The 15423-nt window shown below is 38.7% G+C and overlaps 1 protein-coding gene across 1 annotated transcript; it reads right to left on the reverse strand.

Annotated features, from left to right (window-relative positions):
• Positions 1-7469: 7469 nt before the first annotated feature.
• On the reverse strand, positions 7470-8481 carry LOC107503018 (olfactory receptor 4D1). The gene has a single exon (XM_036223459.1). It carries the CDS (start codon positions 8466-8468, stop codon positions 7533-7535), a length of 936 nt encoding a protein of 311 aa, XP_036079352.1. The 5' UTR covers positions 8469-8481; the 3' UTR covers positions 7470-7532.
• Positions 8482-15423: the final 6942 nt, after the last annotated feature.

Genomic DNA, 15423 nt, shown 5'->3' on the forward strand with positions numbered 1-15423 from the left:
TAAACATTCAATAAATATTTAGTACAACAATGACAACAATTACTACTACAACTACAATGAATGTTTGACTACTTCAACTGCTACTGAGTGGCAGATGGATCTGCAAAGAAAGATAAGACCCAGTTTATGTGGAAGCACCTGAAAACCCATTGAAGCGTGAATTCTTTCTGTAGACAATGAAGAAGCAAGGAAAATATCTTCTGAGGAAATAGAAGTCAATTTTATTGGGTTCAGACCAGGAGTCCACAGCGTCTGGAGGACCTCTGTGCACTTGTCAATTTTCTTCTTCTTTTTGTCTTATTTCTGTAACCTCACAAGCTGGGTTGTTGTTGTTTGCTTTCATTTGTTTATTTATTTCTCGATGATGGATCTTGGGCTTCTTCCTCTGTTCCTCCAGAGTGGCTGTACCAGCCAGTACTTCCAGCCTAGCCCATGAGCCAGGCGACCTCAGTAGGCGCACTTTAACGTAAGCCTCAGAGGCACAGCCCTCAGGGTGGCAGGAAGCAGATTTGCTTTTCCTTGTCCTGGGGTGTGGGAAGCCCTTCGAACACCTTGAGACAGTCCAGGGAGGCCAGGTGCCACGTGGTCTCGTAGGGCAGCATACCTCCCTCACACAGTCCGCCAAACGATGTGCTGGGGGCTCAGAAGTGGTAGGGGCTGCGGGATAGGTAGGTGAAAGTTTTTAAGTAACTGATAATACTTTTCTCGTCCTCCAATTTGTCTCATCTCTCGATCGAACATCCGCATTCCTTCCATGCTACCCATTGTGACAACTTTCCTAATTTCACCATCCTGGTCATCTCTTCTATGTTTTCTCTTATATGACAACATCCACTTTAAGATGTGATGATGCTCATCATACGACACACTGCTGCACTGTGTGTGGCGTGTGTAACCTCTTTAGTACACAATGATTATCCCCTTGGAAACAAAGATTTTTTTTTTGACTGCAAGTAGCAGAATATCTTTTTGTATTTTCTTGAGTTAACAATTGGCTTAAATAATGAGGAAATTATTATCTCATTTATAAAAGACTAGAAAATAGGCAATTCTAGAGTTGGTGAATTCAGCAGCCAAAACATTTTAGGGCTCTGGTTTGGCTACTCGAAATTTCTTGCATTTCCCCTCATGACGGCAATATGGCTGCCAAATTTTCAGGCATCATATCTTTAGATTCAAATGATTTAGCAAGAAGGAAGAGGAGAGGCATTCATGTGCTTTTTTCTTTTTACCTTTTGTCTTTTTCTTCTTTTATATTTAAACACAAATAAAAACTCTAAATGGTCACACAGAAGAACAGAATTAATGTAACTTGAGTTCTGTTTCTTTACAATCACTGTGCTTGCCTATTTACTTTATAAACTACCATATTAAAGCAGATATATTTGATATCAGGGGACTGGAGGCATGAAGCATACCTAAAATGAACTTAACAATGATTCTGAATCATTAGAAATTTACTCTCAAACAATTGCAGAATTCACGTGGTAAGTAGAGCAACTGTATAACTGGGAGCTCCTCGAATTAATTTTCATGTAAAATAAAATGTTCATTAAAGGATAAATAATAAAAATGTGTTAATTTGAAGTTCTTAAATATATTATTAAAGCTCAATAGTAACTTCCGATTTACTTAGAAAATAGACAAAGAAAAGATATTTTGGGGAGGAGTATTTTATCACTGACATTATTTAGATGTGCAGTACACAGTGACAATGAAAACCAAGCTGCCTTTTAGTAAATTTTATTATTGTTTTAAAGTCATCTGCAGGGAATGCACATCTCTCATTGGCTGCACTTGGGGTAGCCTGGTCTCACCATCCATCCTTTGGTATGCCACTGGTTCAGTGTTTATAGTATCAAGATAATATAATTAATATTGGTAGGTGAGCTGTATATTACACTATAATTACATCTCATTTTCTTGTATTTTCTGGAGTTAACCATTGCCTCTCTTTTGTTTACTTAGATTTCTATATACTAATACTAGTAATTTCCACTGCAACTGAAAATTTTGAAAAAGATGTGAAGTTTAGAGCAAAAATCATTTCTCTACGTAAGAATGTCCAACTGGTGAATCACAATTTGCTGAAAAGAATATAATATTTTTCCACTAAATAGTCTTGGCATTTTTGTCGAGAATCCATTGACCATTTAATGTGGATCTATTTCTAGACTCTCTATTCAATTTCATTGATCTCTGTGTCTATCCCTTCACTAATACCACATTTTCTTGATTACGATGGCTGTAGAGTATTTCTTTTTTATTTTTATTTTTATTTTTTAATCTATTTATTTTTATTATGGTGACATTGGTTAACAAAATCCAATAAATTTCAGGTGTACAATTCAACAGTAAGGCCTGTATATATCGCATTGTGTATTCACTGCCCATAGTTAGATTTATGTCATCCTATCTACCTCTCCCTTTCCACCTCCCCCGACCCTCTAATTTCACTTATATGTGGGATATAAACCTAAAAGAAACAACAACAACAACAACAGATAAACAAATAGAGTAGTTCTTAAAATCAAGTAGTGTGATCCATTCAACCTTATTTGTAAAAATCGTTTTGGCTATTCTAGTCTTGCCTTTCCACATGCATTTTGTAATCATCTTGTCAATGTCTACCAAAAAATCTGCTGGGATTTCTATTCTGTTTGCATTGAAACTATATATCAGTTGGGGTAGGATTGAAATCACCATTGTGCCTTCTGGTTAATGAACACAGTATCTCTCTTCATTGATTTAGGCCACCAAATTCTTTGATTTCTTTGATCAATATTTTGTAGTTTTCAGCATACCTAACAATCCTATACACATGTTGTTAGATTTATACTTAAGATCCTTATGCTTAGAGCAACTTAAAATATTTTCTTTAAATTGTGGTTTTCAACTGTTTCTTGCTAGTATACTGCTATCTCGCTAAACTTACTAATTTTAGAAATATTATTTGTAGATTCCTTATGAATTTCTATGTAGATAATCATATTTTCTGAAAACATGGATAATCGACATACTTTTATTTATTTATTTATTTTCATTGCTTTAATTTACTGTCTTGGAATGCCAGAATAACAATACATAGGACTGCTGTGAGTGGTCATACTTGCTTTTTTTATTCTTGTAGCTTCTTACACATGAATGAATGCTGAGGCAGGAATCATTAGATATTTGAGGACACCATCTAAGAAAGAGGACCTACTAGTATTTCTTAGTCAGTTTGGGCTACTATAACAGAATACTTTAGACTGGGTGGGTATGAAACAACAGATATTTATTTCTCACAGTTTCATAGGCTCACAAGTCCATGGTCAATATGCAAGTAGATTCAGTGTCTGGTGAGGCCCACTTCTTGGCTCATAGACACATATCTTCTCATTCTGTTCTTACATGATGGAAGGTGAGTGTGACAGTTCTTTAGAGTCTCTTTCATTAGGGCATTAATCCCATTTATGAGGCCTCCACTCACATGACCCAAACACCTCCCGAAAGCCCCACACCCCAATACCATCATATGGGGTTTAGGTATTCAATATACAAATATTGGAAGAACTCAAACTTTCAGTCCATTACAAAGTCTTTTCATTAATCCTTCACATCCAATTGATGTTTTGGCTGAGATTGGACTAAAGATGGAAATAACTTTTAGAAATTCAAATATATTTACAGTTGTAAAAATTTCAACAGAGATGTTAGAAGATAAAGTTGAAATTACCTCTGAATGTGGAATAAAAAATTAGGAAGTGGTAAACAAGTGGGGAGAATACATAAATGACTTAGAAGTTAACTCAGTAGCAATCCCCCAAAGAATGGCAATTATGGAGGTGAAAAAACTATCAAAGAAAAACCAATAATATGAGAAATTATCCAGTTTGAATAGGTCCACCCAATATCAGCAGAAGATATAAAACTCACACCAAACACTTCATTGTAAAATTTTAAAACACTAAGAATAAAATGGAACTCCTAAAAGTGTCCAGAGATAAGAAAGGGGCCGGCCACAAAATAACAAGAAGCAGAACAACTTGAGACTTCTCAAGAGCAAACTCGATGCTACAGAAAAACTGAAAAATGCCTCCAACATTTGGTGGAAAATTATTTTCCGTCTTTAATTCAATCTCAGCCAAAACATCAATTGGATGTGAAAGATTAATAAGGGCTTTGTAATGAACTGAAAGTGTGACTTCTCCCAAAATTCATATATCGAAATCTTAAACCCATGATGGTATTAGAAGGTGGAGCTTTTGGGAGGTGTTTATGTCATGTGAGTGAAGGCCTCATCAATGGGATTAGTGCCTTAATGAAAGAGACTCTAAAGAGATCTCTCACCCATCTTTCATCACATAAAAACAGAGCGAGAAGACATGTGTCTATGACCCAAGAAGTGGCCCTCATTAGACACTGAATCTACTGGCAGTTTGACCTTGGACTTGTGAGCCTACAGAACTGTGAGAAATAAATATTCGTTGTTTATTACCCATCTAGTCTAAAGTATTCTGCTGTAGTAGCCCAAACTGACTAAGAAAGACTTCTAAGTCCTCTCTCTTGTGTGATATCCACATGTCTAATAATCTCTGCCTAAGCACTCATGTGTATAAAGTTATAAGTATTGAAAAAAAGAAGGTTGCCCACTCACACTAGTTCTGTTCAACACATACTGGCAGTCAAAAACAGTAAATGAAAGCGATAAAAATAAATAAACAAATAAACACACACACACACACACACACACAACAAAGAAACAGTATACCTATTACCTATGTTCTTGGAAAACATGATTGATTATATAGGAATTCCCAAGGACTCTACAAAAGATATTTCTAAAATAATAAATAAGTTTAGCAAGTTAGCAGTATACTAGCAAGAAACAACGGAAAACAAGAAAAGCATTTAAAGAAAGTTGCTCTAAAAATGAGGAACTTAAGTCTAAATCTAACAACATGTATATAGAATTAGTATACTGAAAACTACAAAATATTAATCAAAGAAATCTAAGAAGATCTAAACAAATAGTTAGAGATGCTGTGTTCATTAACCACAAGACACAATATTGTTAAGATGACAATTCTCTGCCAATTGATGTATAGTTTCAATGCAAACATAAAGAAAATCCCAGCAGGTTTTTAAGCAGATATTGACAAGATGATTCCAAAATGCATGTAGAAAGGCAAAATAACTAGAATAGTCAAAACAATTTTTACAGATAAGGTTGGAAGAATCAAACAACTTGATTTTAAGAGCTACTCTAAAGCCGCAGTAATCAAGAGTGTGGTTTTAGTGAAGGCATAAACACTGAGATCAATGAAATAGAATAAAGAGTCCAGAAATAGATCCAAATAATATGGCCAATGCATTCTTGAGAAGAATGCAAAGACAATTTAATGTAAAAAAATTATTTTTTTTCAGCAAATGGTGATACACTAGTTGGACGTTCATATACAGATAAATGAACTTTGCCCTAAACATTATACCATATACAGAATTGATAAGCTCAAATCGGGTACACTTCTTGTCTCTAGGCATTTAGTACTACGTATTTCTACTTTAACACAGTAGATTAAAAGTAAACGAGGAAGCACAGTGATTGTAAGAACAGAGGAACAGAACCCAAGTTACCTTAATTCTATTCTTCCATGTGTCCATTTAGAGTTGTATTTGTTTTTAAATATAAAAGAAGAAAAAGACAAAAGGTAAAAAAAAAAAAAAAAAAAAAAAAAAAAGCATGTGGATGCCTCTCCTCTTCCTTCCTGCTAAATCATTTGAATCTAAAGATATGATGCCTGAATGTTTGGCATATTGCCATCATGAGGGGAAATGCAAGGAATTTCAGAGCTGCCAATCCAGATCCCTAAAATGTTTCAGCTGCTGAATTCAGCAACTCTGGGGTTGCCTATTTTCTAGTCTTTGATAAGTGAGATAATAATTTCCTCATTATTTAAGCCAATTGTTAACTCAAGAAGTTATTCTGAGACTTGCAGTAAAAAAAATCCTTGTTTCAAAGGGAATAATCATTGTGTACTAAAGAGCTCACACATGCCACTCACGGTGCCGCAGTGAGCATCATCACATCTTAAAGAGGACGATGTCATATGAAAGATAATGCAGAAGAGATGACCAGAATGGAAGGAATGTGGATGTTCAATCTAGATGAAACAAATTGGAGGATGAGAAAAGTATCATCAGTTACTTAAAAACTTTCACGTAAAAGGGAGAAAGCTGTTCTGAGGGACCTCACAGATCGAATAAAACACTAAGTCCATTTTCTCTCCCCTCGTCTTCATAGGTCCACTGTGAACAGGGAGAAGTGTGTGAAATGGGGACAGGACAGTAGAAGTAGAAAAAGGGAAACTCAGAGTTGCCACGATGGCTTAGAGAGAACCCCAAAAGACTGATTTCTTGGATGGGATGGGTGCCAGAGGGAAGAGACAACGAAAGAGTTTCTGCATTATCTTTTCCATTTTGAATCAACGTTATACATCACCAGAGGTGTTTACAAAGTGATGCATATCTCAGAGGAGATGGAGGGAATAAGGATAGATAAAAGATACCGAAACAGAAATTAAAAGCAGATTTTGAGTTTGACAGGGAAGAACAAGATGCAAGAAAAGTAGAAATGCCCCTCTGCGTAAGATACTGTTCAAGGGACTGGGAGAGTTTAAAAGTAAATAAAGCACGGCCTCTGCTCTCGAGGAACTCTCATCCCAGTGTGGGAAGTCAAAGAAAAAACCCAAAACACCCAAGCTGGCAGCCTTTGAACTGAACTCAACACTTTAAATCAGGAACACTTATAGACATGGCCCTGCCCTGTCTGGCCTTGGTTCCCCAGCAATCCTACACCCTCATCCTCTCAGCCACGTCATTCGAATGACCTAAAGACTGTATTGGGAGAGTAGAATGGTTTGCAGGTTATCCAAGGGGTGTTTGATTAAAAAAAAAAAAAAAAAAAAAAGAACAAATGTAAAGAAAATGTCCTCATAGGAACTATTTAGAGAGTGTTAAAAGTGAGACCACTTTCTAAATACCACATGGCGAATGAGACAGAGAAGCAGGAAGCAAAAAAAAAAAAAAGTAATTGTTTCAGAGTTGTGATGAAACTGTTGACCATTCTTCACACATATTGATCCATTGACTACAAACCCTCTGGGTTTTCCCTTTGGTTGTGGAAGACCCAGGTTTCAAATCCCACCCATATCTCCTGCCTCTAAATTGGGAGTCAGAAGAACTAGGTGCCAAGCTCTGCCCTTCACTTGCTGCTCATCATTGAGACAGCCATTTCTCTCCAAGTGCCCTTATCTGGAAAATGGTTTAATATAAAAATAATGTAGCCACTGTCAGTTTGATGAGAATAAGATAAAAGTATGAAAGTGTCTAACACAGTATCTGCAGAAGGAATAGGTATATAGAAACATTAATTTAATCTTAATTGTCACAGTATATAAATTGTCACAGTATATAAATTGCCATTTACTGTGTGGCAAAACAAAAGTTCAGAAAGAAGATTTATCATTTACATGCAACCTATTTAAAGTTTACTCCCTGTTACAAATCACTAGGTGCCTGCCTAACCTCTTCATGGCTGTCTGCATCTCCTTATTCCTCAGGGTGTAGATCATGGGGCTGAGCATGGGGGTCATGACTGTGTAGCTGATGGACACAGCCTTGTCCAAATGGAATGGAGAGAAGGGCCGAGAGTAGATGTAGATGCAGGGAATAAAGATCATAGACACCACGATGATGTGGGTGGTGCAAGTAGATGCCGCCTTTCTCCTTGCCTTCCTCGAATGAGACCTCAGCATCACCAGGATGACAGTGTAAGAGATCAGAAGGAGAAAGAACCAGATAATAACCAGCACCCCACTATTGGAGATCATAAGGAATTCTAGGAGGGAGGTGTCAGTGCAGGCGAGTCTCAATACTTGTGGAATGTCACAGTAGAAGTTATCCAGGACATTGGGACCACAAAAAGGCAATGGAAGCATCAGGGCCAGCTGGACAATGGAGTGAACAAAGCCTCCGACCCAGGCAGCCAGCACCAGCCCCACACACAATCGAGTGTTCATGATGGTGACGTAGTGAAGGGGCCGTGAGATGGCTATGTACCGATCATAAGCCATCACTGAGAGAAAGAAGATAGTCGCACCTCCCAAGAGGTGGATGAAGAAGATCTGGGCCATGCAGCCCTGGTAGGAGATAGTCTTGGTCTCACGAAAGAAGTCCACCAGCATCTTTGGAGAAGTGACTGTGGAACAGCAGAGGTCTATCACAGCCAGATTTCGAAGCAGAAAAAACATGGGCATGTGGAGCCGGGAGTCAAAAGTCACTGTGACTATGATGAGGAGGTTTCCCACAACCGTGGTGACATAGACAAGTAGAAATGCCAGGAACAGGAATTTCTGGAGCTCCTGGGTCTGTGAGAACCCTAAAAGGACAAACTCAGACACCCACGTGATGTTCTCTGGTTCCATGGGATCTTCCCAACATTCCGAAAGAATAACCTACAAAACAAAAATTATGAAATGTCAATCATTTTCCTTGGAGAGTCAGAGTTAAGGGAAATAAAGTCATTGTTGAGTTCCATTGTAAGATGGAGGTTAGGACAACCTTCCATTTAAATAATACATTATCAAGGAATTCACACACTTCCCTCCCTAACCACATCCTATGTTGTATTACAGGCATCAATGGCTGTTTTTCCCATTGTACCACACTGTCCTTGTCCATGGGTTTCATGTCTGATGCCTACCTGCTGAGAGCAACATCGTGCCTTGTAAACAAGAGGCTCCACAAATCAGTCAATAAAGAACAAACATATCAGCAAATACCTGTGATCATCAATCTGGGGGCAGAAATCTTGAGAGTATGAAAAGTAGAGACTAGTAATCTTAAGTAAACAAATAGATGCTTCATCACAACAGAGGTTTGAGGAGCTTCTTATGGCTCATTGTTGAAGGAAGAGAGGTGTCCACTCTAAGAAATTATCATATACAGATTCAGAGGCAAAGGTAAAGGAAAACATGCAAATGATCCTGGTTGGAGCGAAGCTGAGATAATTAGTGCCTCGTAAACTTTTCTTATGAAAAACTTCTCTACTGTCCTCTGTTGTCACGTGGCCATCTGCAGAGGGAACTCAATGCAGCCCAGAACAAATACAAAATTTTCCAAAACTCTCATGTTTCATATTTTAAAATTTATGTGAATTTTCTGTTGTACACTTATTTCTTGACATCTTTGGGAGGTTTTTTAAAATTTAAGTATCATGGCCTCCAAAATTTTGTTAAGTCCAACGTCTCATAGAAAATATAGGATAGGGAACACACATGTTTCTCGAGTTCAGCAAATCAAAAATCTAGAACACATTCGTTTAAACATGAAACTGAGTTATTTGGTGTTAGAAGTCCTTCCCTTGGATTACACTTCTACAAAATACTTTTCTCAAATCGTTTAGGAAAATTTGCCCTGATATCCCACCTTGCAAAGAGAAAGATCTCTCCTCCCCAATTCCCACCTGACAGATGGGAGGGAGAGCAGCATTGCCCTGATGTTCTTTATACAAGAGAATTGCACAAACATATGTAAAAAGATTTCTATCAGCTTCTGTAGACAAATATAAATCAGAATTATCTCTAAAATTATGTGTGAGGAATCAAAACACTGCCATGTTGACCTCATCTAAAACTCACATTGATCCTCAAATATTTGTGTAAAAATGGTGTTCCAAGAAGAGGCAATCTGTTTATTCTGTGGCATCACTAACTAACTGCCAGCACAGGACCATTTGAAAAGCATCCCTATGGGCAACGGAGAACCCATGCAAGCCTTCCGAAAGAAAACAATGTAATGAACAGGGTTAAAAAGGGCTCATCCCAGCCCCATAGGGCAGGAAGCACTGAGATAGGCAAGGGTGGAGTAGGTACTTCCTGGGACTACAGAAGGTAATGTTTCTGTCTCTGGCTTTGTGTCCTTGCTCTACGATGTCGTGTCAAGATTATACTGCATAGGCAGTAGCTTAAATGGCATCATTTAGCATGTTTGAGAATGTCCCTGACTGCTAACCCTTCACCCCCAACCCTAACACTCGATCACACCCTAAAATGCCATCAGCATATCTTTATTATATCAGTTTTAATTTGTCTCTGTTAAGATACAATATCATACACTTCTGTACACCTTTATCAGACATGCACACTGTACAACATCATACATAAGTCAATCTCCTAAAAGATATTTTCTCCTCTAGACCAAAATGTTTTCAAGAAATGTTCCATGATATTTCTACACAGATGCCGAAGATGGCAGAGGGTCAGGTCCTGGTGATCAACAGCCAAAGTCTTGTCCTGGGCCACCTGGTGACCCTCATGGCCCAGTAGATATTGCTGGTCTGGAAGGTGATGCTCGTGTCCTGGGAGGGCATCAACATTACTGGCAATGTTAGAAACAAGTTGAAGAACACCTACCTATCCTGCAGCCCCTACCACTTCTGAGCCCCCAGCACATCGTTTGGTGGACTGTGCGAGGGATGCATGCTGCCCTACGAGACCAAGTGGCGCCTGGCCTCCCTGGACTGTCTCAAGGTGTTCGAAGGGCTTCCCACACCCCAGGACAAGGAAAAGCAAATCTGCTTCCTGCCACCCTGAGGGCTGTGCCTCTGAGGCTTACGTTAAAGTGTGCCTACTGAGGTCATCTGGCTCATGGGCTAGGCTGGAAGTACTGGCTGGTACAGCCACTCTGGAGGAACAGAGGAAGAAGCCCAAGATCCATCATCGAGAAATAAATAAACAAATGAAAGCAAACAACAATAACAACGCCGCTTGTGAGGTTACAGAAATAAGACAAAAAAAAGAAGAAAATTGACATGTGCACAGAGGTCCTCCAGACGCTGTGGACTCCTGGTCTGAATCCAATAAAATTGACTTCTATTTCCTCAAAAGATATTTTCCTTGCTTCTTCATTGTCTACAGAAAGAATTCACGCTTCAATGGGTTTTCAGGTGCTTCTACACAAACTGGGTCTTATCTTTCTTGGCAGACCCATCAGCCACTCGGCAGTAGTTGAAGTAGTCAAACATTCATTGTAGTTGTAGTAGTAATTGTTGTCATTGTTGTAGTAAATATTTATTGAATGTTTACTATGTGCTAGGCCCTAGGCTAAGCATTTTATAAGCATTAGCCTATTTGATTCTCATACATCATCCTAGCACTTATAAAGTACTATTAATTATCCCCACTTTACAGATAAGTAGTCTCAGGCTTAAAGAGATTTAAATAACTTGCCCCAGGTCACACAGACAATAAGCAGCAAAGCTGGGAATCTGAACCAGGTTGATGAGTCCCAGAATGGCACTCCTAACTGCACTTCTCTTCCTACTTGCTCACCTCTAAGAACCCTTGGCTTCAACAGACTGATGTCCGCCTCAGTTCCTCAGTCATCAGTGCCTTTCATCAGGCCAGTGCCCAAACCACATTGCCTTGACATCCTGTTCTTCTCCTTCAAGGCCCAAGGGTCACTAGCCCTTTCATACATTGCCATGTACTGGTAATTTTCCATAAGGGTGGCCGTGTCACCTCACATCAGTTTGTAATGTCTGATATGTTTAGCACTACACAGTTCCCGATGTACATATAACCTTTCTCATAGATGGTTCCCAAAAGAATGTTTGAGAGCTTGATGGTGGATGGAAGGCTAGGATGGGCCAGACCACTGAGACAGGTGGGAAGAGAGAGAGTAGTCACTCATGAAACGGTTCGGTTTCAGGGTCCTTGAAGGGAACCCCAAGCATCCTAATTCCCAGCGTCGCCAGACTTAGGAACCTGGAAGCGTCATCTTAGCATGGCCAGCATCCCTTCCACAAACTTATAAGAACCTTGAGAAATGATTCTACCACCTACCTGCATAGAAAATAAATTTAGAGAGATTCTAGATGGGAAAGAAAACAGAGACATAAAGAAAGGACATGGACATATATGGAGTAAAGAAAGTTTTCCAGACCCTTTTTTGTTGATATTTTATCTTGTCTCCCATCTGTCTTGCTCTTGGGAAATCAGTCCCCACTGGATTAAGAGAGAGGAAGGGAAAAGGAACATTTGGTTCCAAAAATGGGGATGAATCTCGCCGGTGGTCGTCTTGGGAGCATTAACAGCTTTTATTAAACACAGGATTTAAGGAAGGATAAGATGGAAGTAGAGCAGTAGAAAAGGACTGAAAATCTAGAGAGGCAGCAGGCAAGAGAACGAGGTGGAGGAATAAAAGAAGGGAAACATCAGAGGGTGAGAAGTGCGAGAGAAAGGCCTGGATTGTGTTCTACTAGGCGTGGGAGGAAGCTGTGGTATGCATGAGGGAGGTGGGGGAGAAACCAGTGGTGTCTACATTCTGCTCTCCCTCCTACCTTCTGTCATAAATCCCAAACAACATATAAGGCTATAGGGACAAATGTCTTAATTCTGGATAAACCCAACTGACTCCCAAATCATATTCTCCTTGCATTCTGGCCCAAGGACTTTCCTATACCTTCTCTCCAACCCATGCTTATCATACTATAGTCTTTGACAGGAGCCTTCGTAGTGTCGACATGTCCATGGGAAGGACACTGGAGCCATCACCTACCTCCAGCCCAATGTGGCCAAGTGGACTTAGAGCTTCCCATCTTCCAGGCCACCCTTCCCCTGAAGCTCCATTCTTCTTCTAGCCTGTCTCAGACCAACATCACAGACAGGATTTGCCTTAAAGGAAGAGACATTCCTTTGGGATCAAAACTTAAGCTGAGATTGTGAAATGAGCTGGTTCAGGCTGCTGAGGGCAAGAGCCATGGGAGTTATTAAAAAGTTTGTGAGCTGTTGCATCAGATGAGTCATTATAAATTCTTCAGGGGCGCTGATCATAGGACCAGATGAAGCTCTAAGAGACCTAAAGGAAAATGAATTCTCGGGGAAGTTTACAGGAACCATATCCCTTGAAGTCACCACCATGTGCTCTGAAAGGCTCTACCCTCCCTTCCCACCACTCTAGCTGCAAAAGTGAGCTATGTCCTAGGACATGGTCCAGGTCTCGCCCTCTACGAGTAAACTCGGAAACCTTTTCACACGTACAGTTGTTTTACAACCATAGTGACCTTCCCAATATATAAATCAGCTAAGTTTGCCCTCAAGATACTACTCACATACCATAAAATTCACTATTTCGAAGAGCACAGCTTAGTGGGTTCTTGGAGATTCACAGGCCTGTGTAGCAATCACCACTATCTGACTCCAGAACATTTTCATCACTCCGAAAAGAAACTTCGTATTTTTTAACAGTCACTACCCATTCTGTTCTCTCTCCAGCTCCTGGCAATCATTAGTCTACTTCTTGTCACTATGGATTTGCCTATTCTGGACATTTTATACAAATGAAACCATAAAATTGTGGTCTTCTATGTCTTGCTTCTTTCACTAGCTAATGTTTTCAAGATTCATCCATGTAGTAGTGTGTATCAATACTTTATTCCTTTTTATGACCAAATAATTGTCCATTGTATGAAGAGGCCACTGTTGTTTATCCATTAATCAGTTCTTGATCATTTGGGTTGTCTCTACATTTTTACTATCATAAACAATGCTGCTATAACATTTGTACACAACTTTTTGTGGGCATATATCATCAATTATCCTGGGTGTATACCTAGTAGGGGAAGTAACGGGGCCACATGATAGCTCTGTGTTTAACCTTGGAAGGAACTGCCCATCTGCTTTTCAGTGTCTGCACCACTTTATTTTCCCAACAGCAGTGTCACAGCTGTGATGATTCTTCTACATCATCACCAGCAGTACTTATTATCTGTCTTCTTATTTTAACCATTCTAGTGGGAGTGAATTGAAATTTTGTTGTGGTTTTGATTTGCATTTCCTTAATGATCAATGGTGTTTTGACTGTCCTAGCATGTGCTTGTTGACCATTTGTATATTTTCCTTGGAGAAACGTCTGCTCCAGCTCATTGTCCATTTTTAAATTGGATTGTCTTCTGATGTTGAGTTTTGAGCTTTTTTATATTCTGGATATTAGACCATTATAATGTGCAATTTACAAATATTTTCTCCCATTCCTTAGGTTTTCTCTTCATATTTCTGCAATGTGCTTTGATATACAAAAGACTAGTTTTATGAAGTCTTTTCTGTTCATTTTTCATGTCAAATATAGAACTCCACTGACAAATTTGAAATCACAAAGGTTTACTTCTCTTTTATAGTTTTAGCTCTTATTTTTAGACAACTGAATCATAGTGAGTTAATTTTTATATATGGAGTAAAATAAGCATCCAACTTTACTGTTTTGCATGTGGCCACCCAGTTGTCCCCACCATTTTTGAAAAGACTGTTTCTCACCATTGAATGACCTTGGCTCCATTGCAAAGAAAATGAATTAGCCATAGATGTTTTGTTTATTTCTGAACCCAATTCTATTCCAGTGATCTATGTGTTTATCCTTATGCTGGTACCACACTGTTTCGATTCCTGTAGCTTTGTAGCCAATTTTGAAGTCAGGAAGAGTGAATCCTCCACTTTGTGTTTTCTTTTTCTAAGTTATCTTGGCTGTTCAGGGCCCCCTGGAATAGCACATAAATTTGAAAATTGGACATTCATTCCATTTGTGCAAAAGCAAAAAAGCCATTAACATTTTGACAGGGATAGCATTGAATCTGTAGATCACTTCAGGGGGTATTGCTGCCTTACAATTAAGCCTCCTGATCTACAAATATGAGATGTCTTTTCATTTATTTAGGTCTTGATTAATTTTTTTAAGCAATGCTTTGTAGTTTTCAAGTGTACGACTCTTGCACTTTCTTCGTTAAAATTTTCGCAGGTGTTTTAAACGGAAAGTTTTAAACTTCATTTTATGTATATTTTTTACTTGTTTATAGGAGCACAGGTGACATTTGTGTGTTGATCTTGGACATTTGAAAAATCCCAAATATACTTATTACCTCTGATAGTTTTTTTGTGGATTCTGTGGGATTTTCTGCATATAGAATCCTGTCCTCTGCAAATGGAGATAGTTCTACTTTTTTCTTTTTAACATAGGTGTCTTTTATTTCTGTTTCTTGCATATTTGCTCTGACTACACCTTCCAGGACAATATCGACTAGCAACAGTGAAATGGGCATCTTTTTCTGATTCCTGATCTTGAGGGATGCTTTCGGTTTTTCACCATCGAGGATGATTTTACCTGTGTGTTTTTCATAAATGATTCCTTTCTAATCCTAATTTGAGTATTTTTATCATAAAAAGGTGTTGACATTTTTCAAATGCTGCTTCTGCATTTATTGACATGATCATATGAGTTTTCCTTCATTTAATGAATGTAATGTATTACATTCATTGATTTTTCTTACGCTGGACTATCTTTGCATTTCTGAGCTAAATTCCACTTGGCCATGTTGTATAAACCTGC

Source organism: Rousettus aegyptiacus, unplaced genomic scaffold (genome assembly GCF_014176215.1).
Source record: "Rousettus aegyptiacus isolate mRouAeg1 unplaced genomic scaffold, mRouAeg1.p scaffold_m13_p_6, whole genome shotgun sequence".
Taxonomy (NCBI): domain Eukaryota; kingdom Metazoa; phylum Chordata; class Mammalia; order Chiroptera; family Pteropodidae; genus Rousettus; species Rousettus aegyptiacus.